The sequence below is a fragment of the Cherax quadricarinatus genome, chromosome 88 (assembly GCF_038502225.1).
Source record: "Cherax quadricarinatus isolate ZL_2023a chromosome 88, ASM3850222v1, whole genome shotgun sequence".
NCBI lineage: Eukaryota > Metazoa > Arthropoda > Malacostraca > Decapoda > Parastacidae > Cherax > Cherax quadricarinatus.
The window spans coordinates 7481374-7507158 of NC_091379.1; the positions used below are offsets into that span (position 1 = coordinate 7481374).

General features: G+C 37.7%; 2 protein-coding genes across 2 annotated transcripts in view; one reads left to right on the forward strand and one right to left on the reverse strand.

Annotated features, from left to right (window-relative positions):
• The window catches only part of LOC128698636 (FK506-binding protein 15-like), a 51000-nt gene extending 46388 nt beyond the window's left edge, over positions 1–4612 (forward strand). The window contains exon 17 of the mRNA XM_070104026.1: positions 1–4612. Within this exon, the coding sequence (XP_069960127.1) occupies positions 1–75 (75 nt within the window). The 3' untranslated portion in view covers positions 76–4612.
• LOC128698500 (vesicle-associated membrane protein 4-like) lies at positions 3749–23972 on the reverse strand. The gene is made up of 5 exons (XM_053790743.2): positions 23758–23972; positions 20976–21034; positions 19046–19096; positions 10206–10438; positions 3749–6962 (listed from the first exon to the last, which is right to left on the reverse strand). Exons 1-5 carry the CDS (start codon positions 23815–23817, stop codon positions 6934–6936), a joined length of 432 nt encoding a protein of 143 aa, XP_053646718.2. The 5' UTR covers positions 23818–23972; the 3' UTR covers positions 3749–6933.
• Between the last annotated feature and the right edge of the window lie 1813 nt (positions 23973–25785).

The following is a 25785-nucleotide window of genomic DNA, read 5'->3' on the forward strand; positions in this document are numbered from 1 at the left end:
GAGTGGCGACCCCGGCCCCCAACACCACCACTCTTCGGCGATGATGATGATGATGACGACGACTGGCTTTCCTGAGTGTAAGATTGGTATAAACTGTAAGAAATTCTCTTGCTGTTTATGTCTATGGAGGTTATAACAAATGTATTTTGAATGGATGATAGACTGTTGACTTGCATTTTGTAAAGAAAGTCATTGTGACACATTGGAAGCAGTAGCAATATTCAGTATGTTTAACCCTGAATGTTATGTGAATTGCATATATAGTTAGAAATTTATATTTTCATATACCTGGAGTATACCTGGAGAGGGTTCCGGGGGTCAGTGCCCCCGCAGCCCAGTCCAGTGGTATAACTTCCAAATTTCACTTTAAATTACTTTTGTATTTATGTGTTTGTTAGGAAGGAAACTCAAAGACTGAAGAGAACAACTCTCAGACAAGAGAAAAGAAATGAACTGGAGTAGGCATTGCACACATGTTGTCAGAAGCACACACAAGCAGGATAACATCATTTGTATAAGCTTAGCAGCTAAACATAAGTATATCCTTCAGAAACAAGAACAAAAAACTCATTCATGTTGCTCTTCACCACACCCTGTATGTGTTGTACAATCAGCGTACTAGAATGCAGCTCCACCATGGAACCTCTTTGTAACCAAATAAAATAAATGAAAGATAACAAAAAGTAAAGTTCCTTCTACTGGAGGAATACAGATCAGGAAGAAGAGAGATAATTATGACAAAAAATACTCTGGGGGCACAGAAAGAGTAGAAGAGGACAGACACTTTAGCATAGCAGGGTCAAAGATGAGGGAATGAATGTTCATTGAAGTTGACTATCCAAACAAAGATGTTAGGAAGCATTTCTCTAGTTTAAGATTAGCCAAAAAGTGGAATGAGCTAGACAGTACATATAATATTACAGGCTGACTCCATACCTAATTTTGAAACCATAAGACTTTAGAACATCAGTCAGTTTAAAGTTAAGGGGTGGGCTGAAGAACTGAATTTAAACCCCAAATGCTTAAATAGTTTACATAAAGATAATTTTATTTATGAAAAGGTGTTTGTGTGCCACAAAAAGTGACTTTAGAATATTATAGCAGAGCAGGAAGTGGTATGTTTTCCTACTGTGTTCAGTTAGGAAAACCGCTAAAAACATTTTACTTAAATGGATTTATCTTAGTTTTCCACGTGGTTTAAGCCCATATCAAGTATTTTTGTATATTACCGTAAAGTGATGAGAGAACAAGTGTTGACCAAAAAAACTGGGTCGAGATAGCACTAATTGTTGCTCAGTTAGATAGGTTGCAAAGAATACTGATCAATATTTGTAATTTTTATTTACAATTAAGAGGCATTTTACATCTCTGATTTATTATAGAACATAATGTACAGCATTATCTAAGGATAATGTTCTCTTTATATATATATATGCCAAATATATTTTGATAAGGTGTAGGATATTTAAGGGATTTGTTAAATTGAAGTTATATTACTGCAGGTAGTAGGATCAATACTGATAAATTGATAAATTCAGGTATTGTATTTTGGTGCACTGGTTTGACACATTCCTGCTAGTGTTAGGGTACAGTATATTATGTCTGCTTTAGTTTCATTTTTTTTTATATATACAGTAATATACAAAAAATCTCTGTGTGGGATCATGTATAAAGCTTAGCTGTTTTCAGAGCTATTGACATATTAATCATTGCTTTACTCATGATAGGTTTAGCACGTTTGTGAATACATACTGTATACAATTTATTCGTAACTGTGCGTAAATTTATTGGTTGTGCTTGTATTTCTTTGTACTTTATGCTGAGAGGCCTAACTATAATATTACGAATTAAAAAACAGAAGTGCGTTTTCTATTTTGACTTCATGATGATTGTTGTTATACAGTAATAATAATACTACAGCATTGTAGTTTGCTTTACTACTAATACATACTACAGTACTGTAGTTTGCTTAACTACTGATACATACTACAGTATTGTAGTTTGCTTTACTACTAATACATACTACAGTACTGTAGTTTGCTTAACTACTGATACTGGCTGATTTGAGATCAGTAGTGTAACAATACTGTATATGCTTATACAGTACATACAAAGAGGATTTAGTGTCGTGAAGAATTAGCATTCTTGTTATGGAATTACGTTAATTAAATTATGAGATTAATATATCAGGATTCTCTTCATCTCAACTTTTATTGATAAGTTAAGTAGATGCTAAAATGCCTTTAGGTTTGACCCTTTTTTTTAATAAACCATCCCTCTTAATTAAATTATCATAGTTTATGCACGTTTCAAATTTTCGGCTGCATGAAATTGTGAAAACACACAAACTCTGAAATTGGTAGGGCTTTGTTTTCTCCAGGCTGAGTGTCAGACATTGTATGTACCTTAACTGAATCTTTAAAAACTCTGTGTTTATGGATTAACAGGCATTTAACTGCCAGAATGTGGCTGTATTTTTTTTAAATCATACTTAAGTCAACCAATGAATTCAAGTACGTATTATTGTAATCCAGGTGACAGTACTTGTAAAAAAAATATTACTCATGGTTACAGTAACTATTAATGTAATTGGCAGCCCCTCAGGGAGGTTCCTCGATGCTGGCGAGGGGCTCTTGATCTGTCATCAGACCTATCCTCCCTTATATCCAACCCTTTTGTTTCCCATTCCCCTAGTTGCTGTATAATCCCCAACAGGATGTAATGTTTCCTCATGAATGTACTATGGTAATAATGACACTGGTGAGGGGCTCTTAATCCAAAGAATTGGACCTGATCTCCCATTCCCTGGATCATATCTGATTGCTTCCCATTACCCCCCCTCCCCAGGTATTGCATGGCCCATACAGGTTTAGGACTCCCCATGAATGTAATAATAATTAATTTGCAAATTAATCATTTCTCTTTATACCCTGTAAATTTTAAGATTATGTTCACCTTAGAGAAATGAAGAGCACTATATACAGGACTCTGCACACAAAGACCCCTTGATATCACTGAGGGGGCTCTTGATCCAAAGAATTAGACCTGTCTTCCTTTGGATCAAACCTGACTGCCTCCTATTTCAATGCTGTATGACAGATAGGGGTTTAGCACTTCCCCACAAATATATAATACTGTACTTGTGCAGTAGAGAGTCAGTTTCCACATCCAGACCCTCAGCCTCCTGGCAAGGACAACCCTAGCCACTTCAGGTAACAGCTTGTATAATTTCCTCCACAAACAGGTAGATACTTCTGGAAATATGTCTAAACAGGCTGATTACCTATTTTTATAAAGCAGACAGGCCATACATTTTCAAAATCAATCCTTTATCTATACAGTACTATATATAAATATATGGACTTATTGTAAATTTCTGATACCAATATTTATTTACACATTTCAAATCATATCACATTCCTGTCGTGCAAGTAGCCAGCTACATTTTACTATTTTCTTTTATTTAATTATACAGCAAACTTGGTTTTATTAAGTCATGTGCAAATTTTTTTTCTTAACTTGCAAAAATTCCACTGGCGTGGTAATTTATTCATCAGTACGAATACATTCATAATTACCTTTGTTTTTTAATGCTACAGTATATACATCAGCTGCATATTAAGTAGGGATCTATGAGTGTATGAAATATGGTACTGTACTCATGATTTCACATATCCAAGGAATAAAGTATGGATGAAATATCCATACACCTACATTATTATTCTGTTAAAGTGTGTAATACTGGAGATATGTCATGCTAATTTTATTACACTATACAATATTATATGTACATTACAGTATACTAGATCTGATCGAGTTTTTACTTAAGCTGTGTCAAAAAATTTACATGTTAATTTTATAAAGTCATTGGCCAGATCTATAGGAGCAATATTTACACAAGTAAATAAAGGTATTTTATACCAATTGCATACATTTAATTTGCATCTATAGATTACTTCAGTACATGTTTTAAAATACAAAAATAAATACCCTTTATTCAAAAAAATTTAACCATTTATAAAAAATAATTATAGAATCATTATAAAGTAAAATAAAAATTACACTTCATTGAAATTAAACTGCATACTGACTTTCAGTAATTAATACATTTACAACAAAGATGATCTAAGTTGGGTGGTCAAATTTTATATTAAACCCCAAAACTTGTAACTGTATTCAAGAAATAAAACACTTCCAGCATACAATACAAACTATTTTTACAAGTTTCTTACATGGAGACATGAATGATGTAAAGTAAAAGGACACAAGTGCAACTAATGCAACATTTTTGCAACAATAAAATGTCACATTAGTTGCACTCGTATCCTTTTACTTAACGTACTGTTGGTAATTCTACCAACATTAATACATGAATGATGTAAGGGCATGTTAACCTGAGATGGGGCAATAATTAAACCTGCTTAGAAGAGTTGTTAAACAAATATAAGCTGCAGTGACAGAAAACTGACAAAGAGTTAGCTGCAGTTTCAAAATGTTGTACCGAGGATATGTTATAGCTGCAACATTCCCTTGGTAAAACATTATACAGTTAAGTAATTTAATAAAATGAAATATTTTATATCTGGTAACGAATAAAGCATTCATAAACTTGTGTCTTGAAGCACTTGTTATTTTTACACCATTGTACAGCATGTAATTAAGATGCTCACGTACCAAAACTTATCAACAGACCTTGTCCTTTCAAGGAAGACTGCCTCAATACTGGTGAAGTGCTCTTGATCAAAGGACTTAGAGTAAGTTCCTCCCCCCCTTTTTTGGGGAGAATCAAACCTGATTATTCAGACACTGTACTACCCTTATTTGGTATCCCCAAAGGATTACCTTTAAAAGTTTGCCTGAATTTTTTTTATCCTTCCTCCAACTTTTCAATTTTATTTCCCTCATAACTCAAGAACCCCTCAGCCTATCAGATTCAAATTTTGAACACTTTTCTATGGTAATGAGGACCAGATTCTAGAAACAGCTTTCATGTGCAGGTGCTGTACGATCAAAAATATTGAACCTTATTCCCGGCATCCTGGACTGACTTGGATAACCTCTAGTGTTCAAAAAAGATGACTTAGCACTATTAATGAAAGTTACACTATAATAGGGCTCCTAAGAATTCCATTTCCCTTCTGTCTTGAAGATGGATTTCACAAAAGGGGCAAAATAAAAAATAATAAAGTCAAAAGGAGACGATGGGGGTATTTAGATTAGATCCAAGGAAGGGGAGAAGAGATCCAATTCCTTAGATCAAGGGATCCTCCAAGAAGTGGGACAACAAATATCTTTACAAATACTACATCCATACTAATGAAGTTAAAAGTTTAAGTACAAACTGTCATAAACTGCTAACTTATACACCAGTAACATTATTTCCTTTGAAAATCCACTGAGAAATTGAGAAAATATAATTACAATATGACCAGTTTCCTATAAGATTTTTTCCTTAATACAGTACTGCATTACATTTAGTAAATTACAATACAGAGGTATATAACTTATGTTAGTGGTAGTATGATGACAATAAATGGGGAAAAGAAGTTCTTCATATACCTAAACATTACAAATAATTCACAGAACAGACAGGATTTGAACCCATGGCAAGCCAGTTTTAAAATTAGTAGGCCAGTGCACTAACCACTACACCATGGCTTGCCAGCTTTACAACTCGTTTCACATAGGTTTGAATCCTGCCCTTTCCACGAGTTGTTTACAATCATAATTTTTTGAGTCTACATACGTATAATCTTTGATGACAAGTTATAGTTGCCAAAAACAGTTATGAAACAATGAATCATTACCATAGAGTAACTAAAATGCAAATGACTTTTGCTGAGCTACAATGTTTGTATCACTTCATACTTGGGCTTTACACAGAAATGCAATCATCACATTATTCTACATACAATATATATATATACATATAGGAAAGGCATAATGTGGGTATAGTACTGTACACAACATGGTAAACTTTTCCTGCACACATTTATATTAATTACTGTTACACTTGGCTATAAATACACAAAGTAGATTTTGAAATAGCTGATCATGCACAATAATCATGTGCAGTACAATACTAGACTCTGTCAATTAACTTTTATACCTTTCCAAGAAGAGTAATATAAATATTAGGGTTTCTTATGGCTTAACGTTAAATTACTGCAGTTATGTAAACAAATGGAAGAGTATACCACAAATACATCAGATACCAGTTTATCACTTTATAAAGATACCAGTCACTAACCATTAGAATAAGGCATTAAATCTGCTTTGTATGAGGGATAAATCAATTATTCATATTTTTTTTATACTATAGTAACTATATTTAGAAAGGATGTTATAATAAAAAATGAACTAATATGGTAAGAGCATTCTATATTTATAAACCAAAACTGGCCTTGATGAATCTTGTGCAGCGATAGATCTTAACCCTAATAAAACTACTGTATAAATAAAAATTAATTTGATCAAGACTAAGAAGCTGTTTCCCATTGCAAAACAAAATCATGCATGCAAAATCCTATTCCAACATAATGGTCACTATAACCTCGGTAGTACTATAAAACTAACCATAATTGATAAGATAATATTGAATTGTTTTTGTTAAATAATTTAATCATTAGTTGCCCTCTAACTACAGTATAAGAAATTATTTTAGTATGAATAAAAGAATTACAGTAATCAAAACAGGTGAAATGATTAATAAGGTATAGTTGCCAGCTACTGAGATTTTGATACAATTCAGAAGAGAGGAGAGGCAATATAGTAACACAAAAATTTTAAATAACCTATATCTCCATGTGAAACTACTGACCTGATTCAACAAACTGTTGTGCTATACTTATTCATTCTTGTCATGAGGGTAGTCTGTAGTACCAGCGACTAGTTTTCTCACAATCTTCGAGTGTATTTGAAGAACTGGGCATCTTAAGAATTCATTTTGATTATCACTGGAACTGTAAAAAAACATAACATTAAAATACAGCAATATCAAGTGGCAATAAAGATGATTTAATACTGTATGAAAGTCAAATGAATATATTTAAAGTTTCCAACACAGTTGGAGTATTTATATTTCCATAGCCACTGCAAATTTCCAATTTCATCTTTTTGTTTTATGAATATAAAAGCATTCTCAGTTTTACATCACTAAAAATAGTTATTCTCAAGATACTGAAGGGAAATAAAACAGTATTAGAAGTCCTAAGAAAATCATAAAGGAATCCCTTTATCAGGGATACTTAACCTTTAAACTGTCAAAGCGTAGATCTACGTTCACGTGCGTAGCGCTCTGAACGTAGATCTATGTTTTATTTTACATGCTTTCAACCTTGGCACAATAGGCCTGAGTTACCTAGACATGAGAGAATGGGTCTGTGCACTCAGTGTGCGCAGTATGACAACATTTGGGGACGCCGGGAAAAATATGCTCTTCATTTGAAGTAAAAAAAAAAAACATTTCCCAAAATATTCAAAGCGCTACGCAAGTGAACGTGGATCTACGTCTGGACAGTTTAAGGGTTAACCCGTTGATTGTCCATCACGTAAGACTACAACACTGATGAATGGGTTCATCACACAGAACTACGTCACTGATGCCTGGGTTCATCACACAGATGACATCATTGATGCCTGGGTTCATCATGTAGAACTACGTCACCGATGCCTGGGCTCATCACGCAGAACTACAGCACTGACGACAGGGTCCATCACGTAGAATTACGTCACTGATGCAAGGGTCCATCACGTAGAACTCTCATTGACACTAGGGTCCATCACATATAATTGTCATTGATGCCAGGGTCCATCATGTACATAGATCTATGTCATGTGCTCAGCTCACTCAGACAAGCTGTGAGCGGTAATTTTGGCCTAGATATGAAAGAATGCGTCTGTGCATGATGGGAAAGCAAAACTCTGACCTTGTGTTTGGTTTAAAATTGACTATGAGGGGTTTTCTAGGATGGTTTCTATGGTTTTATTGGCTGTTTCTTGGTATCATATGACAGATAAACCTCCTACTAAAATAGAGAAGATTTTTAATTGGTTCCAGGGCCAGAAGTAGCATAAAATCAGCCTCAAAATAGTTGAAATATTTGATTTTTGCCAATATTCCTGAGGAAGGGTAAAGACTTCCCTTCACCCATGTCTGTTTTATTTACTTTTAGTAAGTCTGATTCAATTATTGAGATGCTGTAAACCATGATAATCATTCCTGGTTATATTTTATTATCTGTATCTCTCCCTCCTGCGTTCCAGGGAATACAGGTTTAGAAACCTCAAGCGCTCCCAGTAATTGAGGTGTTTTATCTCCGTTATGCGCGCCGTGAAAGTTCTCTGTACATTTTCTAGGTCGGCAATTTCACCTGCCTTGAAAGGTGCTGTTAGAGTGCAGCAATATTCCAGCCTAGATAGAACAAGTGACCTGAAGAGTGTCATCATGGGCTTGGCCTCCCTAGTTTTGAAGGTTCTCATTATCCATCCTGTCATTTTTCTAGCAGATGCGATTGATACAATGTTATGGTCCTTGAAGGTGAGAGTAAATTTTGTATTTGTTTTTACTTGATGATTTAATTTCCTCATGTTTACCAAATCTGATGAAATTTCTCATCGTGAACTTCATATTTTGCCCTGGGTTGTGTAACTGATGGGTTTCTAGATGGGTGGTGATCTTGCTTCTTAGGACCCTTTCAAAGATTTTTATGATATGGGATGTTAGTGCTATTGGTCTGTAGTTCTTTGCTGTTGCTTTACTGCCCCCTTTGTGGAGTGGGGCTATGTCTGTTGTTTTTAGTAACTGAGGGACGACCCCCGTGTCCATGCTCCCTCTCCATAGGATGGAAAAGGCTCGTGATAGGGGCTTCTTGCAGTTCTTGATGAACACAGAGTTCCATGAGTCTGGCCCTGGGGCAGAGTGCATGGGCATGTCATTTATCGCCTGTTCGAAGTCATTTGGCGTCAGGATAACATCGGATAGGCTTGTGTTAATCAAATTTTGTGGCTCTCTCATAAAAAATTCATTTTGATCTTCGACTCTCAATCTGGTTAGCGGCTTGCTAAAAACTGAGTCATATTGGGACTTGAGTAGCTCACTCATTTCCTTGCTGTCATCTGTGTAGGACCCATCTTGTTTAAGTAGGGGCCCAATACTGGGCGTTGTTCTCGATTTTGATTTGGCATAGGAGAAGAAATACTTTGGGTTTCTTTCGATTTCATTTATAGCTTTTAGTTCTTCCCGCGATTCCTGACTCCTAAAGGATTCTTTTAGCTTAAGTTCGATGCTTGCTATTTCTCTGACCAGTGTCTCCCTGCGCATTTCAGATATATTGACCTCTTTTAGCCGCTCTGTTATTCTTTTCCGTCGCCTGTAAAGGGAGCGCCTGTCTCTTTCTATTTTACATCTACTCCTCCTTTTTCTTAGAGGAATAAGCCTTGTGGAAGGAAAGTGTAATATATCTTCCCAGCTTATATCGGTTAGGACTTGGTTTACTTGGTCCCACTTTATGTTTTTGTTATTGAAGTTGAATTTGGTGAATGCTCCCTCGTGACTAGTCTCATTTTGTCGGTCTGGGGCTCCTCGCATACATGTCTGAACCTCAATTATGTTGTGATCTGAGTATATTGTTTTTGATATGGTGACATTTCTTATCAGATCATCATTGTTTGTGAATATGAGGTCTAGTGTATTCTCCAGTCTAGTAGGCTCTATTATTTGCTGGTTTAAATTGAATTTAGAGAGGCCTGAGTACATAATTACTGCAGAGAGGAAATAGTGTTTCAGTACCTTTAATGTCTACAGTTTTTATTTTAGATTTTTGCTTTATAAATTGAACGTTTTTTAATTTTGCATAAAATTTGCCAAGTTTATGAATTATGTGCAGTTTATAGGGTAGTTTTGATATCTTATTGGGTAATTTCTTGTACTCAATAGAACAGAAGACATACTAGTGAAACAGCTAAGAATTTAGTCAAATAGAGCAATGGTTTAAAATAGGACTCAGAGTCAACAAAATCTCCAATCAGTAAAATGCTACTAACTACTAACATTGCACCTGTGTAATTTTGTAAATCAATTTTTTTGTATTTTTGGTGTCATTACCTCCAAGAAGAGATTCTCCATCATTTGTTTTTAAATGTGGACACAGAGTATTTTTAATTTTGGGGGTCTGGACAGTGAAAGAGTCAATAATAAGACTTACTGAATATCACAAGCAGGAGGACTGCTACTACACCACCAATGCACAGCTTGGCACGTGTATTTTGCCACCACATGTTGCGTCTAAGGCGAGTAGCAGAGGTGCGGAACTGGTCAGAGGTGGATGCCAAGCCTTCTGATCTGTCCTGCAAGTTATCCAGCTGGTCTCCTCTTTCCAATAACCTCCCAACATTGTCACGCATCACATCAGTGACTTCAGCAATCTGCACTCGCACACTGTCAAGAGATATAAACCATAAAATTTGGGTCAAATCTGCAATTACACTATAGAATAAGGAGCACTGTACAGATCATGCCTGAAATACACTTCATTACCCAAAATGCATTGCATACTAGTGGCTTTCTTTTGTGCCTAACAATATTTTATTGCATGTAATCTACATTATCTGTTTACTGCATAAAGGAAATAAAGTATCTGAATTTGAATCAAAAAGAATGGTAGTTTGGTCATCTCAAAAATCTCAGATATTATCCTAACACCACAAGACTTTGAAAAGGCAATAAATGATGTGCCCATTCACTCTGCCCCAGGCCCAGACTCATGAACTCCGTGTTCATCAAGAACTGCAAGACGCCCCTGTTACATGCCTTCAGCATTCTATGGGGGAGGAAGCATGGACACGGGACATCCCATACTCACTAAAAATAACAGACATAGCCCCACTCTACAAAAGTGGCTGTAAAGCAATTGCAAAGAACTACAGACTGATAGTACTAACATCCTATATCACAACAATCTTTGAAAGGGTTCTAAGAAGCAAGATTGCCAACCACCTAGACACCCATCAGTTACACAACCCAGGGCAACATGGGTTTAGAGCAGGTCGCTCCTGCCTGTCCCAGCTAATGGATCACTATGACAAGGTCCTGGATGCTGTAGAGGATAAACAAAATCAAGATGTAGTACACACAGACTTTGTACAAGTTTCCAACAAGTGTGACCATGGTGTAAATGCACACAAGATGCATGATAAAGGAATATCAGGAAAAGTTGGTAGATGGATCTATAACTTCCTGAGACACAGAACACAAAGAGTAATAGTAAACTGACTTCTGAAATTGTAATGACACAATTGCAAACAAACCATACCACGGGCAGGGTTTGAACCCGCGGTCAGAGTCAAAACTCCAGAACGTCGCATTAGTCACTGGGCCACATAAATATACCTAGTTGGATGAATCTTACTGAAGCTAGCTGGCCCAGTGTCTAACACGACGGTCTGGAGTTTTGAGACTCTCTGATCGTGGGTTCAAACCCCACCCGTGGTATGGTTTAGTAATAGTAACCAGAGTAAAGTTTGAGGCAGCTACAGTGAAAAGCTCTGTTCCACAAGGTACAGTACTCGCTCCCATTCTATTCCTCATCCTCATCTCTGACATAAACAGAGATGTAAGCCATAGCTCCATGTCTTCCTTTGCGGATGACACCTAGACTGCCATGAGAGTGACCTCCACTGAAGACACCGCAAGACTCCAAGCAGACAAAAACCAAATCTTCAGATGGGCCACTCAAAACAATATGAAGTTCAATGAAGAGAAATTTCAACTACTCAGATATGGAAAACTTCAGGAAATTAAAACTGTATCAGGGTATACGACAAATTCTAACCATACAACAGAGTTAGGGTAAGATATAAACAGCTATTGGAGGATAGATGGGCAAATGAGAGCATAGGCAATGGGGTCGAAGAGGTATGGGGTAGGCTTAAAAATGTAGTGTTAGAGTGTTCAGCAGAAGTTTGTGGTTACAGGAAAGTGGGTGCGGGAGGGAAGAGGAGCGATTGGTGGAATGATGATGTAAAGAGAGTAGTAAGGGAGAAAAAGTTAGCATATGAGAAGTTTTTACAAAGTAGAAGTGATGCAAGGAGGGAAGAGTATATGGAGAAAAAGAGAGAGGTTAAGAGAGTGGTGAAGCAATGTAAAAAGAGAGCAAATGAGAGAATGGGTGAGATGTTATCAAGAAATTTTGTTGAAAATAAGAATAAGTTTTGGAGTGAGATTAACAAGTTAAGGAAGCCTAGAGAACAAATGGATTTGTCAGTTAAAAATAGGAGAGGAGAGTTATTAAATGGAGAGTTAGAGGTATTGGGAAGATGGAGGGAATATTTTGAGGAATTGTTAAATGTTGATGAAGATAGGGAAGCTGTGATTTCGTGTATAGGGCAAGGAGGAATAACATCTTGTAGGAGTGAGGAAGAGCCAGTTGTGAGTGTGGGGGAAGTTCGTGAGGCAGTAGGTAAAATGAAAGGGGGTAAGGCAGCCGGGATTGATGGGATAAAGATAGAAATGTTAAAAGCAGGTGGGGGTATAGTTTTGGAGTGGTTGGTGCAATTATTTAATAAATGTATGGAAGAAGGTAAGGTACCTAGGGATTGGCAGAGAGCATGCATAGTTCCTGTGTATAAAGGCAAAGGGGACAAAAGAGAGTGCAAAAATTATAGGGGGTTAAGTCTGTTGAGTGTACCTGGTAAAGTGTATGGTAGAGTTATTATTGAAAGAACTAAGAGTAAGACGGAGAATAGGATAGCAGATGAACAAGGAGGCTTTAGGAAAGGTAGGGGGTGTGTGGACCAGGTGTTTACAGTGAAACATATAAGTGAACAGTATTTAGATAAGGCTAAAGAGGTCTTTGTGGCATTTATGGATTTGGAAAAGGCGTATGACAGGGTGGATAGGGGGGCAATGTGGCAGATGTTGCAGGTGTATGGTGTAGGAAGTAGGTTACTGAAAGCAATGAAGAGTTTTTACAAGGATAGTGAGGCTCAAGTTAGAGTATGTAGGAAAGAGGGAAATTATTTCCCAGTAAAAGTAGGCCTTAGACAAGGATGTGTGATGTCACCGTGGTTGTTTAATATATTTATAGATGGGGTTGTAAGAGAAGTAAATGCAAGGGTCTTGTCAAGAGGCGTGGAGTTAAAAGATAAAGAATCACACATAAAGTGGGAGTTGTCACAGTTGCTCTTTGCTGATGACACCGTGCTCTTGGGAGATTCTGAAGAGAAGTTGCAGAGATTGGTGGATGAATTTGGTAGGGTGTGCAAAAGAAGAAAATTAAAAGTGAATACAGGAAAGAGTAAGGTTATGAGGATAACAAAAAGATTAGGTGATGAAAGATTGGATATCAGATTGGAGGGAGAGAGTATGGAGGAGGTGAATGTATTCAGATAATTGGAAGTGGACGTGTCAGCGGATGGGTCTATGAAAGATGAGGTGAATCATAGAATTGATGAGGGGAAAAGGGTGAGTGGTGCACTTAGGAGTCTGTGGAGACAAAGAACTTTGTCCTTGGAGGCAAAGAGGGTAATGTATGAGAGTATAGTTTTACCAACGCTTTTATATGGGTATGAAGCATGGGTGATGAATGTTGCAGGGAGGAGAAGGCTGGAGGCAGTGGAGATGTCATGTCTGAGGGCAATGTGTGGTGTGAATATAATGCAGAGAATTCGTAGTTTGGAAGTTAGGAGGAGGTGCGGGATTACCAAAACTGTTGTCCAGAGGGCTGAGGAAGGGTTGTTGAGGTGGTTCGGACATGTAGAGAGAATGGAGCGAAACAGAGTGACATCAAGAGTGTATCAATCTGTAGTGGAAGGCAGGCGGGGTAGGGGTCGGCCTAGGAGGAGGTTGGAGAGAGGGGGTAAAGGAGGTTTTGTGTGCGAGGGGCTTGGACTTCCAGCAGGCATGCGTGAGCGTGTTTGATAGGAGTGAATGGAGACAAATGGTTTTTAATACTTGACGTGCTGTTGGAGTGTGAGTAAAGTAACATTTATGAAGGGGTTCAGGGAAACCAGCAGGCCGGACTTGAGTCCTGGAGATGGGAAGTACAGTGCCTGCACTCTGAAGGAGGGGTGTTAATGTTGCAGTTTAAAAACTGTAGTGTAAAGAACCCTTCTGGCAAGACAGTGATGGAGTGAATGATGGTGAAAGTTTTTCTTTTTCGGGCCACCCTGCCTTGGTGGGAATCGGCCAGTGTGATAATAAAAAAAATAAAAAATAACAACAGAGTGAAAAGGTAATGTGAAGGACCTGGGAGTGATAATGTCAGAGGATCTTGTCTTCAAAGACCACAACAATGTATCTACCGCATCTGCTAGGAAAATGATACGATGGATAATAAGAACCTTCAAAACTAGAGATGCCAAGCCCATGATGATTCTCTTCAAATCACTTGTTCTCTCAAGGCTGGAGTACTGCTGTAAACTAACTGTCCCCTTCAAGGCAGGCAAAATTGCTGACCTGGAAAGTGTACAAAGAACTTTCACAGCACACATAAGTATGATAAGGCACCTAAATTACTGGAGCACAGGTGAGACAGATGCATGATAATATACACTTGGAAAATCCTAGAGGGATTAGTACCAAACTTGCACACGAAAATCACTCCCTCTGAAAGCAAAAGACTTGGCAGGGGATGCAAAATTCCCCCAATGAAAAGTAGGGGCACCACAAGTACACTGAGAGAACACAATAAGTGTCCAGGGCCCAAGACTGTTCAACTGCTTCCCAGCATACATAAGGGGGATTACCAATAGACCCCTGGCTGCCTTCAAGAAGGCACTGGACAGGCACCTAAAGTCAGCACCTGACCAACCGGGCTGTGGTTCGTACATCAGTTTGCATGCAGCCAGCAGTAACAGCTTGGATGATCAGACCTTGATCCACCATGAGGCCTGGTCTCAGACCGAGCCACGGTAGCGTTGACCCCCAAAACCCTTCTCAGGTAAACTCCAGGTCTCCAGTTAACACATTAACAAAGAAACTGGTAAAAAATTTATAGAAAATATTTTAAATAAATAAATAAATAAAATATTTATTTCTTTGCTAAGGTTACAATGTGTGTTTACATATCAAAGTATGATTGGAGCAAAGAAAACCACTACCTTGCCGAGGCATTTCGGGCAGACTGAACCTAATACTTATAGACTACTTAAGTCTAGACAGGTGAAGTGTGGTAGAATACAAACAGTCAATATTCACTTTACTGTTAATATGAGGTAGTACAATTTATGATACAATCAATCATACATTTTTAAGTTTGTAATTAAGTTCATTTACTCTATTATTGATATGAGGTAGTACAATTAGTGATATAAACATACACTTATAAGTTTGTAAAAATGGCTTAATAGTAAAGGGATAATAAAGTATTTGGGGGAGTTGCTTTGAATTTGGTTGGGGCTTAGCATGGTGTGGGTAGGTTTGTTATTGAGATGAGATGATTTCTGAGTATGATCCTAAAGTGATTTGTAGGCAGGGGACCTCTTGCTGCTTCAGGCAAAGACTTCCATATCCTAGGTAAGCCCTTTATGTGCATTGCATTTTTGCAAAGTGTGAGATGGACATGAGGGATGTCAAGAAGTGTTTTGTGTGTTGTGTTATGCCTGTGTGTTCTGTTGAAGCAGTCTAGGAGAAGATTAGGCATACGAAGTGTACATTGGATCTCAAAGTTCTTGTACAGTAACACATTTTCTATGGCACATCATTTCACCACTGAACTACTTCACATATGGGTTGTGGGTATGCAGATGAGTGTTGCTGAGTTGGTTTAGCAGACCTTGACTATAAATTTAAGGTAATAATTAGTTAAAGTTGTGCCCTTTCACCGATTGATTACTAACTCCTGCATTAGACAACATACTCCACCTCTTTTCAAGAGTCTTAACTTGCTTAATATACAAAACATCCACACTTATTATTGTGCCTACTACATACACAGAACACTATACTCAAATATAAACCCTCCTCTCAAACTCCTTCATAACTATAACAAAACACACAACCATAACATGAGACACAAATCACTCTTCGATATCCCTTGTGTCCATCTCTCCCTATGCAAAAATACTATACACGTAAGGGCCCAAAGATCTGGAATTCATTGCCAAAACACACCAAAGGACCCCTGCCTGCAAATCAGTTTAAGACCCTACTAAGAAATCACCTCATCACTCAAAATTAACCAGACAAACCGTACCCAACACCTACCAGTTAACCAAAAGCTACTCATATTGTGCCGAGGATTGCTCAACCACTTACTCACTACTTCAAAATTAATATGTCTAAATTTCATTGTTTTAAATAGTACTAAATTGTAATACACCATATTGTAAATTGTTTTAGACTGTTCTATTGTAATACTGTAATCTTTATAAACTAATACAATAGTGTAATAATTCTCTACTAGACTTATCAAAGCCATGTAGCATTATCTAATACAATATTCAATTCTCTTATACTCGCTGTAACTTATCTAATGACCATATGAACTATTATTGCCTTCCTAATCTTAAGTTAAATTTTTAAGTTTGCCCCAAAATGCTCTGTATACAAAGAGGCTTTTGGCATATACACCCAACTATTATATTCCTCTGTACAACTATGTATCATGTCAAAATACACTTCTTACTCTTATTCATCTTAACATTAAGTTTAAGGTTTAACTTGACACATGAAGAAGACAACTTTTAAGATAATGATTATTGTAATTAAAATACAGTGGACCCCCGCCTTACGATGGCATCGTGTTATGTTAAATCCGCCATACGATACATTTTAATGCAAAAATTTTGCCTCATCTCACGCAATTCGTCCGGGACGCGTCCCACGCGTGGCCTCAACTGCCCCGTGCATGCCAGTGTTTACGAGCCAGCCAGTGCGGTTGCATCCACGCATACATTCGGTACATTTCATATTATCACAGTTTTTTTAGTGATTGTACCTGCAAAATAAGTCACCATGGGCCCCAAGAAAACTTATAGTGCCAACCCTGCGGGAAAAAGGGTGAAAATTACCATGGAAATGAAGAAAGAGATAATTGCTAAGTACGAAAGTGAAGTACGTGTCTCAGAGCTGGCCAGGTTGTATACCAAACCCCAATCAACCATCGCTACTATCGTGGCCAACAAAACGGCAATCAAGGAAGCTGTTCTTGCAAAAGGTGCAACTTTGTTTTCGAAACAGAGATCGCAAGTACTCAAAGATGTTGAGAGGCTGTTATTGGTGTGGATAAACGAAAAACAGATAGCAGGAGATAGTATCTCTCAAGCGATCATATGTGAAAAGGCTAGGAAGTTGCATGACGATTTAATTAGAAAAATGCCTGCAACTAGTAATGATGCGAGTGAATTTAAGGCCAGCAAAGGTTGGTTTGAGAGATTTAAGAATCATAGTGGCATACATAGTGTGATAAGGCATGGTGAGGCTGCCAGTTCGGACCACAAAGCGGCTGAAAAATATGTGCAGGAATTCAAGGAGTACATAGACAGTGAAGGACTGGAACCTGAACAAGTGTTTAATTGTGACAAAACAGGCCTGTTTTGGAAGAAAATGCCAAGCAGGACCTACATTACTCAGGAGGAAAAGGCACTCCCAGGACATAAGCCTATGAATGACAGGCTTACTCTGTTGATGTGTGCCAATGCTAGTGGTGACTGCAAAGTGAAGCCTTTATTGGTGTATCACTCTGAAACTCCCAGTGTGTTCAGGAAAAACAATGTCCTCAAGGCTAATTTGTGTGTGCTGTGGAGGGCAAACAGTAAGGCATGGGTCACTAGGGACTTTTTCTATGACTGGTTACACCATGCATTTGCCCCCACTGTGAAAAATTACCTAATTGAAAAGAAATTAGACCTTAAGTGCCTCCTGGTATTAGACAGTGCTCCTGGTCATCCTTCAGACATGGCAGAGCGACTTTCTGTGAAATGAGCTTCATCAAGGTCAAGTTTTTGCCTCCTAATACCACTCCTCTCCTGCAGCCTATGGACCAGCAGGTCATTTCCAACTTCAAGAACCTGTACACAAAAGCTATGTTTGAAAGTAGCTTTGTAGTGACCTCAGAAACTCAATTGACTCTAAGAGAGTTTTGGAGAGATCACTTTACCATCCTCAACTGTGTAAACATTATAGGTAAGGCTTGGGAGGAAGTGACTAAGAGGACCTTGAACTCTGCTTGGAAGAAATTGTGGCCAGAATGTGTAGACAAAAGGGATTTTGAAGGGTTTGAGGCTAACCCTGGGAATCCTATGCCAGTTGTGGAATCCATTGTGGCTCTAGGGAAGTCCTTGGGGTTGGAGGTAGAAGAGTTGGTGGAGGAATACAATGAAGAACTAACCACTGAAGAGCTGCAAGATCATCTTCAACAGCAAGAGGCCAGACCTGAGGAAAATGCTTCAGAGGATGGGAGAGAGAAATTGAGGAAGTTGCCTATTTCAAAGATTAAGGAAATGTGTGCAAAGTGGGTTGAACTTCAAACCTTTGCGGATGAAAATCACCCTGACACAGCTACTGCATACTGTGCTGGTGACTATTACAATGACAATGTTATGGCCCATTTCAGGAAAGTCTTAAAGGAACAAGAGGTACAGGCCTCTATGGACAGATATGTTGTGCGACAGAGGTCCAGTGACTCTCAAGCTGGTTCAAGTGGCATTAAAAGAAGAAGGGAAGTAACCCCAGAAAAGGACTCAATACCTCAAGTCCTAATGGAAGGGGATTCCCCTTCTAAACAATAACTTCCACACTCCCCTCCTCCCATCCCATCAATCATCACCAGATTTTCAATAAAGGTAAGTGTCATATTTTGTATTCTTAGTGCATGTCTTCTTAAGTTTGTGTGTATTAAAATTAATATTTCATGTGGTAAAATTTTTTTTTTCATACTTTGTGGTGTCTTGCACGGATTAATTTGATTTCCATTATTTCTTATGGGGAAAATTAATTCGCCATACGATAATTTCGTCTTACGATGAGCTCTCATGAACGAATTAATATCGTAAGGCGGGGGTTCACTGTATTCAATGCTGTGTGAACAAAATACACAGTACTTACTCCTTTAATTTATCAGAAGCAAATCGTACAGTTTTTTTGCTGGAAGGACCTCTGAAAGTATAAGAGCCTGATTGAATTAAAAATTATTGTAATTATGTTATAGGGTATATTCACTGTGCAGGCATAACTTACTAATATGGCAGGTCAGGTTCCAGACCACTGCTGTAAAGCAATTCACAGCCTTTTTTTCACATGCTTGTGCATATAAAAGCCTAAAAATATGTTTACACTATCATTTATTAAGTGAATGAATAGTTTACAAGAAGTAACTACTGAAAGAAGGCATAAGGGGATAGTGGAGCTTCATCATATGAGCCTTCAACTCGTTGATTCAGCTTGGAGTCAGCTAAATCACTGAAAATAATAAAAATTAATATACACATACAGATATTTATAATCTTTCCCCCCACAAGTGATGCTAGAAATGATACAATCTTCAAAAATCTTTTGTTATGTTCACTGATTTAGACCTCTGAATAGCTGCATGTTAACTAATTTGTTTGCATTCAGAGTAAAACAAAACTACAAGCATATTAATTATAACCAAGCACTGGACTCTTGATTTATACAATAATCTTGATAATTCTGATAAGTTGGTGACTAGGAAGGTGGGTTAGTGATTTATCCATATGTGGTTAAGTGATGCTGCAGTAGTCTCAGTTATTCTTGCAGGCTTGGTTATCAAGGTATTAGTAAGTATGTACTAATTGTATATATCATTCACAAATTCTACTATTTGGGGGTCTTCTGATTGGATGAGGTTGATGTTGAAATCCCCAGCAAGTATTAAGTGATGTTTATTTAATTGTTTTGCTAATGATTAGGTCCATAAGGTCTTCTCCAACGATGGTTATGTTGGTGTGTGGTGTCCTGCAGACAGTTCCTATTGTAAGAGGGGTCTTTAAGCACCTGTGTGTGAAATATGCAACTACATATTCTCTGAGCTTATCTCTGATGCAGGTTGAATAACCGCATTTCATCTCATAAGTGTGGTAGGCTGCTATACCCCCACCCCCTTTGATAAGGGCTGCAACTGTGTATGGCAGTGTACCCTGGTACAATGCAGATGTCTGTGGTGCTGTGGTTAAGCCAGGTTTCAGTGAGAATAATGAAGGTTGGGTTTGTCTTTAGCAATTTCAGGAGTGTAGCTATGTCATCACAGTGTTTACTTAGGGATCTGGCACTGTAGTTAAATACTGAGATGGTGTAACTGTGTTTATAAGGTAGATTGTTACTAATAGTAATCTATTGAATGTAATTAATCAGAGGTAGTACAGTCTTGAGAAATAGAGGGTGAGAATTAGTTTTTTATGTTGTGATAGAAAAGATGAACTGTTTGAAACTGGTGGGACCAAGATGAGAAAAAACATGCAGAGTACCCAAATGAACCAGAGTGATACAGGAAGGCCCTGCTTTACAGAGCTCTACTTTACAGAGCTTCGCTTTACAGCATTTTGCTAATACAGCAGTTTTCAATTATACCCATTCTTCATTTATTCAGACTTCCAACAATAAATATATTTACCACTCATGAACATATTTTAAGATAAGTAATGTGTCTACTATCTATGCATTTTTTAGTTTTAGCTCTTATTGCTTACTAATATATGATAGTGTAAACATGTTGTCAGGCTTTTATATGCAAATGAAAGTGAAAAAAGGCTATATATCACATCAGAGCAATTTTTGCTTTACAGCAGAAGCCCAGAACCTACCTGCTGTATAAACTGGGCTCTCCTGTATGAGAAAAATGTCTTCAATGAGAAAGTAGCGAGAAAAATACAAGAGAAAAATAGTAGATTGTTTTCTTTAGATAATATATGAAAAATATCTAGGGTAACATATTCATACATAATATTTGTTATAACTAAATCTGCCAATAATCATTTACTAATTTATCTTTCAATTATTACAATTTAATCAAACCTACCTAAGGAAGAAGTCTTCATCATCATCTGCTACATCATCATCTTTGTTGATCAACTTTTCCTGAAAGCAGTAACTTAAGTGACTTACTTTCTCACTAACACTAGATTTATATACTACAGTACAGTGTACATATTTAACCATTTTACTGTTTCTCACACAGGTCTATGTTATTGAGGTAAGTGTAGCTTATATAGAACTACGTTTTAATCATAGCACCCTCAAATATGCTGCGACTGGTAAATTCTGGCCCTGACATGAGAATGGGTGTGCACAGTGGGTGCTCACAGCATAAAAAAAAAAAAAATCCAGCCTCATGAAATGCATGATGGAAACAGCCAGCCAGTGACATTGTTTGGTTTACAACAGCAACTTCAAGACATGTTCTAAGGCAATTTTCATGGCTTTATTGGCTATTTCTTGATGATTTTCATCAGTTTCAGACTGAAAGTGGCTTGAAATAGGCCTCAAAAAGGCAAAATATTAAATTTTTAGTGATTTTCCTGAGGAAGGGTAAGGGCGCTACTACCTCTGTCTGTTTTATGGGTTTTTACTAGGTCTCTTTCAATTACTGGGATGGCCTAAACCATGAGAAATCATGCTTGGTTATACTGTATTTTATTAGCTGTGAAACAGTGCAAAACATTTTATGTGAGAGACGATAGATTCAAAATGGAGGGCAAGTGTTATATAGAAATGTCCTGAGTCCAGAATAATACACACAGGAAAGGTTGCCTTAGTAGCTGGAATGCCTACAGTGTTTATTTTGGGCTCTGTTTTTAAATTGGAATTTGTTGAATTTTGTTTAAAATCAAAGCCCAAAATAAACACTGTTGGCACTCCAGCCATTAAAGCAGCCTTTCCTCTGTGCACTTGATAAGATAATTGAATGGGCGGTGTCTTGTGCTCAATCAACAGAACAAAAGGTAAACTTAACAAAATTGCTGGGAATTAAATAAGTTTGAGCAATGGAATTGGCCTAAAATAGGCCTCAAAGTATGCAATATCACTAATGCATAAATTGCATTCACACCACCAACTTCCTGCCCACATATTTCCATAAATTTTCCATAAAATTTTTAGTGCATTTTTAGTGTCACTACCTTCAAAAAAAATTTCAATCATTTCAGAAGCCTTTTTTTTTTTTTAAATCACGACACTGACAGCCCTTTTAATATAAGAGTTATTACTGAACATCACTGTAAAATATATATTTCACTGCAAATGAAGTATGAACCAAAGTGGAACACTCTGGTTCATATATGGAGTACAGTTAATTCCAAGTTTATTAACCCTTAAAAACTTAGATCTACTTTTGGAGCACTACGGATTTGAACGCCGATCTGTTTGGACAGTTTAAGCGTTAACCAAAACTAAATTTGGTATGGTTTAATACCATATACTGAATTTACACTCAAATTCAAATTACTTCTTTTGTGGTACAAAAACAATGTATACATGTAATAAAACATTGGTAAACACAAAAGAAAGCCACTAGTATGCAAAGCATACATGAACCAAGCACACTTAACATGCACTGATCAAGATTTGCGAGTTTTTTAAGTTAGAGTACGTAGTAGGCTGCAATAAAAATAATAAAACCCAATCTAACCTATATTACAACCAACTCTTGACCACTGAGTATCAATATACAGTGGTACCTCGGGATACGAACAGCTCAAAACGCAAACAATTATGTAAGTGTATTTATGTAAGTGTTTTTGTAAGTGTATTTTTGGGGGTCTGAAACGGATTAATCTAATTTACATTATTTCTTATGGGAACAAATTCATTCTGTATCAGCACTCGAACAGCCTTCTGGAACGAAAAAAGTTCATATCCCGAGGTACCACCGTACGTGTAAAATGTGAGAAGCACTATTTCCACAGTTGTAGGTAGATGTTGTACATATTTACTCTTTAGATAGGCTGAAGTTTGCCCAAAATGCTCTGCGCACTAAGGGCCTTCCTGCAAGCACACCTAAATGACACCCATCTCTGTACAAACAGTGTATCATGCTGAAACAAGTCTTTATATACATCTTTATCTAGGCACTTAAGTTATGTTCTCTAAGCAAATGTAATCAATTAGATTATATTACTTTAGGCAGCCTTATTTCTGTTTTATTGTGAAAACTACGACATCTATTATTCTCAAGCTGCTAAGGAAATTATAATCAAGGGAGAAGCGCTAAATCCGTAGGATTATACAGCACCCATGGAGTTGATGTGCTAGGTATTCAGGCTTAATTCAGGGAACTGGAGCACAGATCCAATTCCCTAGATCAAGAGCCCCTCACCAGCATTAAGGAACCTTTTTCGTATTTAATGTGATTTGTATTTGATTATATGTGTTTGAATTATTATATCTGAATTTTTTTTTTGTTATATTAAGGGGAAATCATTAAACCAGTTAAGGTCATCCAGTGCCCAAGGAATGGGAGGCAATAAGGTTTGATCCAAGAAAGAGGAAGACAGGCTTAATTTCTTGGATCAAGACCCCTTCACCAGCATTATGGCACCTCTCCTGAGGGGTCGACCCAGGGAAAAATAGGTTCAATTTGTTGGATCAAGAACCCCTAACCAATATCAAGGCACGTCCCTAGAGTCGACTCAAGGAAGCGAAGGAGAAATCAGACTCCCTGGATCAAGGATCCTTCACCAGCATCGAGGAACTCCCCTTTGGAGGGAAAAGGGAGATGATGATTAGGCTTGAAAATATGCGGCAAATCCGTATGAGTCACACATCTTAATTTCACCAAAGATCTCATCCAGCTGTTGACTTACAACCTCGTCATCATCTGCGTCATCCAGGTCCTCAGCTGCAATGTTACGCTTTGGAGGCATCTTGTCTGTTTTAGCTGCTCTACAACCCTCACAACTATCTTGTTCAGCCTTCAGACAAGTGATAGAAACTTAACTTCTTCACGGTACACTACACTTTACTGTCAGACATTGTTGTTGTTGGGTTGAAAGTTAATACCGGTCTGAGACCCAACATCCCTAGTAAGTAAGTAAGTAATAGTGGCCCTGAAACCCAATACAAGAAGTAAGTTTATTCAGGTATAACAAATACATTATTATTATTATAATCAAGGGGGAAGCGCTAAACCCGGAGGATTATACAGCGCCTGGGGGGGGGATGTGGAAGGCATTCAGGCTTAATTCGGGGAACTGGGGCACAGATCCAATTCCCTAAATCAAGAGCCCCTCACCAACATCAAGGAACCTTCCTTGAGGGGTATAACAAATACAGTTACATAGATGATCATACATAGCAGTATATGTGTAGAGAACCTGGGATAACCCAAAAAAGTCAGACAGTGACTTATTTCCATTGGCCCTATAGTAAGTTTATTCTGGTATACACAAATACAGTTACATAGATTATCATACATAGCAGTATAAGTGTAAAGTATCTAGGATAACCCAAAAAAGTCAGGCAGAGTGACTTATTCCATTCCTCGGGAACTTAAGATAAGATTTGTTGGAATTTTTAACTCTGAGGGTTAGCCCAGAAAGTCAGTGTGTCACTTTAACTTACCTGGTACCACTGCAGTGTATCTTGTACATCGTTATGATTTATTTCAAATAGTCAATATTTTTAGCAAGGTATGGTCGAATCTAGACAAGATGTAGTTACATGTAATTAACAATAGAAAAAAAGTTGTTGCTGACCAGATATACACATGTAAATAGTTCATTGTAGATGAATGGTTCAGAGAACAGACATGTTGATAAATTTAGACACATGTGCGACTCTTGGATATATTTATTGAGGAAACGTTTCGCCACACAGTGGCTTCATCAGTCCATACAAAGGCTGAGCGACTAATTACCTCAAACTCCTCCTGTTCTTCACGATTCTCCTTGGTATGGACTGATGAAGCTACTGTGTGGCGAAACGTTTCCTCAATAAAGATACCCAAGACTTGCACATGTGTCTAATTTATCAAATAGTTCATTACTGCCCGAAATGCCCCGGCATGATAGTGCCATCAGGCCCCATACTGGTGGCAAAAGCTCTCACTTCACACAGTGAGGGTCCGGGTTCGATTCCCGGCGAAGGGGTTGAAACAGTGGACGTATTTCTTTACGCTGGTTGTCTATGTTCACCCACCAGTAAAATGGGTACCTGGGTGTTAGTGGACTGGTATGGGTCGCATCCTGGAACAAAACTGACTTAATTCGCCCGAAATGCTCAGTATAAGAATCGGCTTTCTATATAGTACAGTATGTCATTGATGTCAGCTAGACCTGTATACCTTGTACATGTACTTGTATTATTATTATAATCAAGGGGGAAGCGCTAAACCCGGAGGATTATACAGCGCCTGGGGGGGGGGGGATGTGGAAGGCATTCAGGCTTAATTCGGGGAACTGGAGCTCAGATCCAATTCCCTAAATCAAGAGCCCCTCACCAACATCAAGGAACCTTCCTTGAGGGGCATGTACTTGTAGTAAATAAAGATATTAAATAAATAACAAAAAGGCACAATACCGTGATTGGAACGATACACAAATAACCCGCACATAAAAGAGAGAAGCTTACGATGACGTTTCGGTCCGACTTGGACCATTGACAAAGTCACACTGATATTATTATTACTTAGCAAATCAAAATTGTAATTACACATTGTAACCTTTGCAAAGAAATAAAATCTTTATCTTTTACCACTGTAACTTGCTCAGTTATCAAAACTTTCAGGCCCAGTGCCTGGACCCATTATATACCTATATAATCTTTTGACTACCACCCACACCATGGATATGGGGTGAATAATAAAGATAATAAACTGACTAGTCACTAGAGGC

Bases quoted from the DNA above. Each gene is read 5' to 3' on its own strand.
- LOC128698500 (XM_053790743.2), bottom strand. From the start codon at position 23,817: ATGCCTCCAAAGCGTAACATTGCAGCTGAGGACCTGGATGACGCAGAT. The intron at 19,097-20,975 runs GTAGGTTTGATT...TTATACTTTCAG, and splicing joins GATGAAGACTTCTTCCTTAG to AGGTCCTTCCAGCAAAAAAA. The intron at 10,439-19,045 runs GTAAGTACTGTG...ATCTCTTGACAG, and splicing joins GCTTCTGATAAATTAAAGGA to TGTGCGAGTGCAGATTGCTG.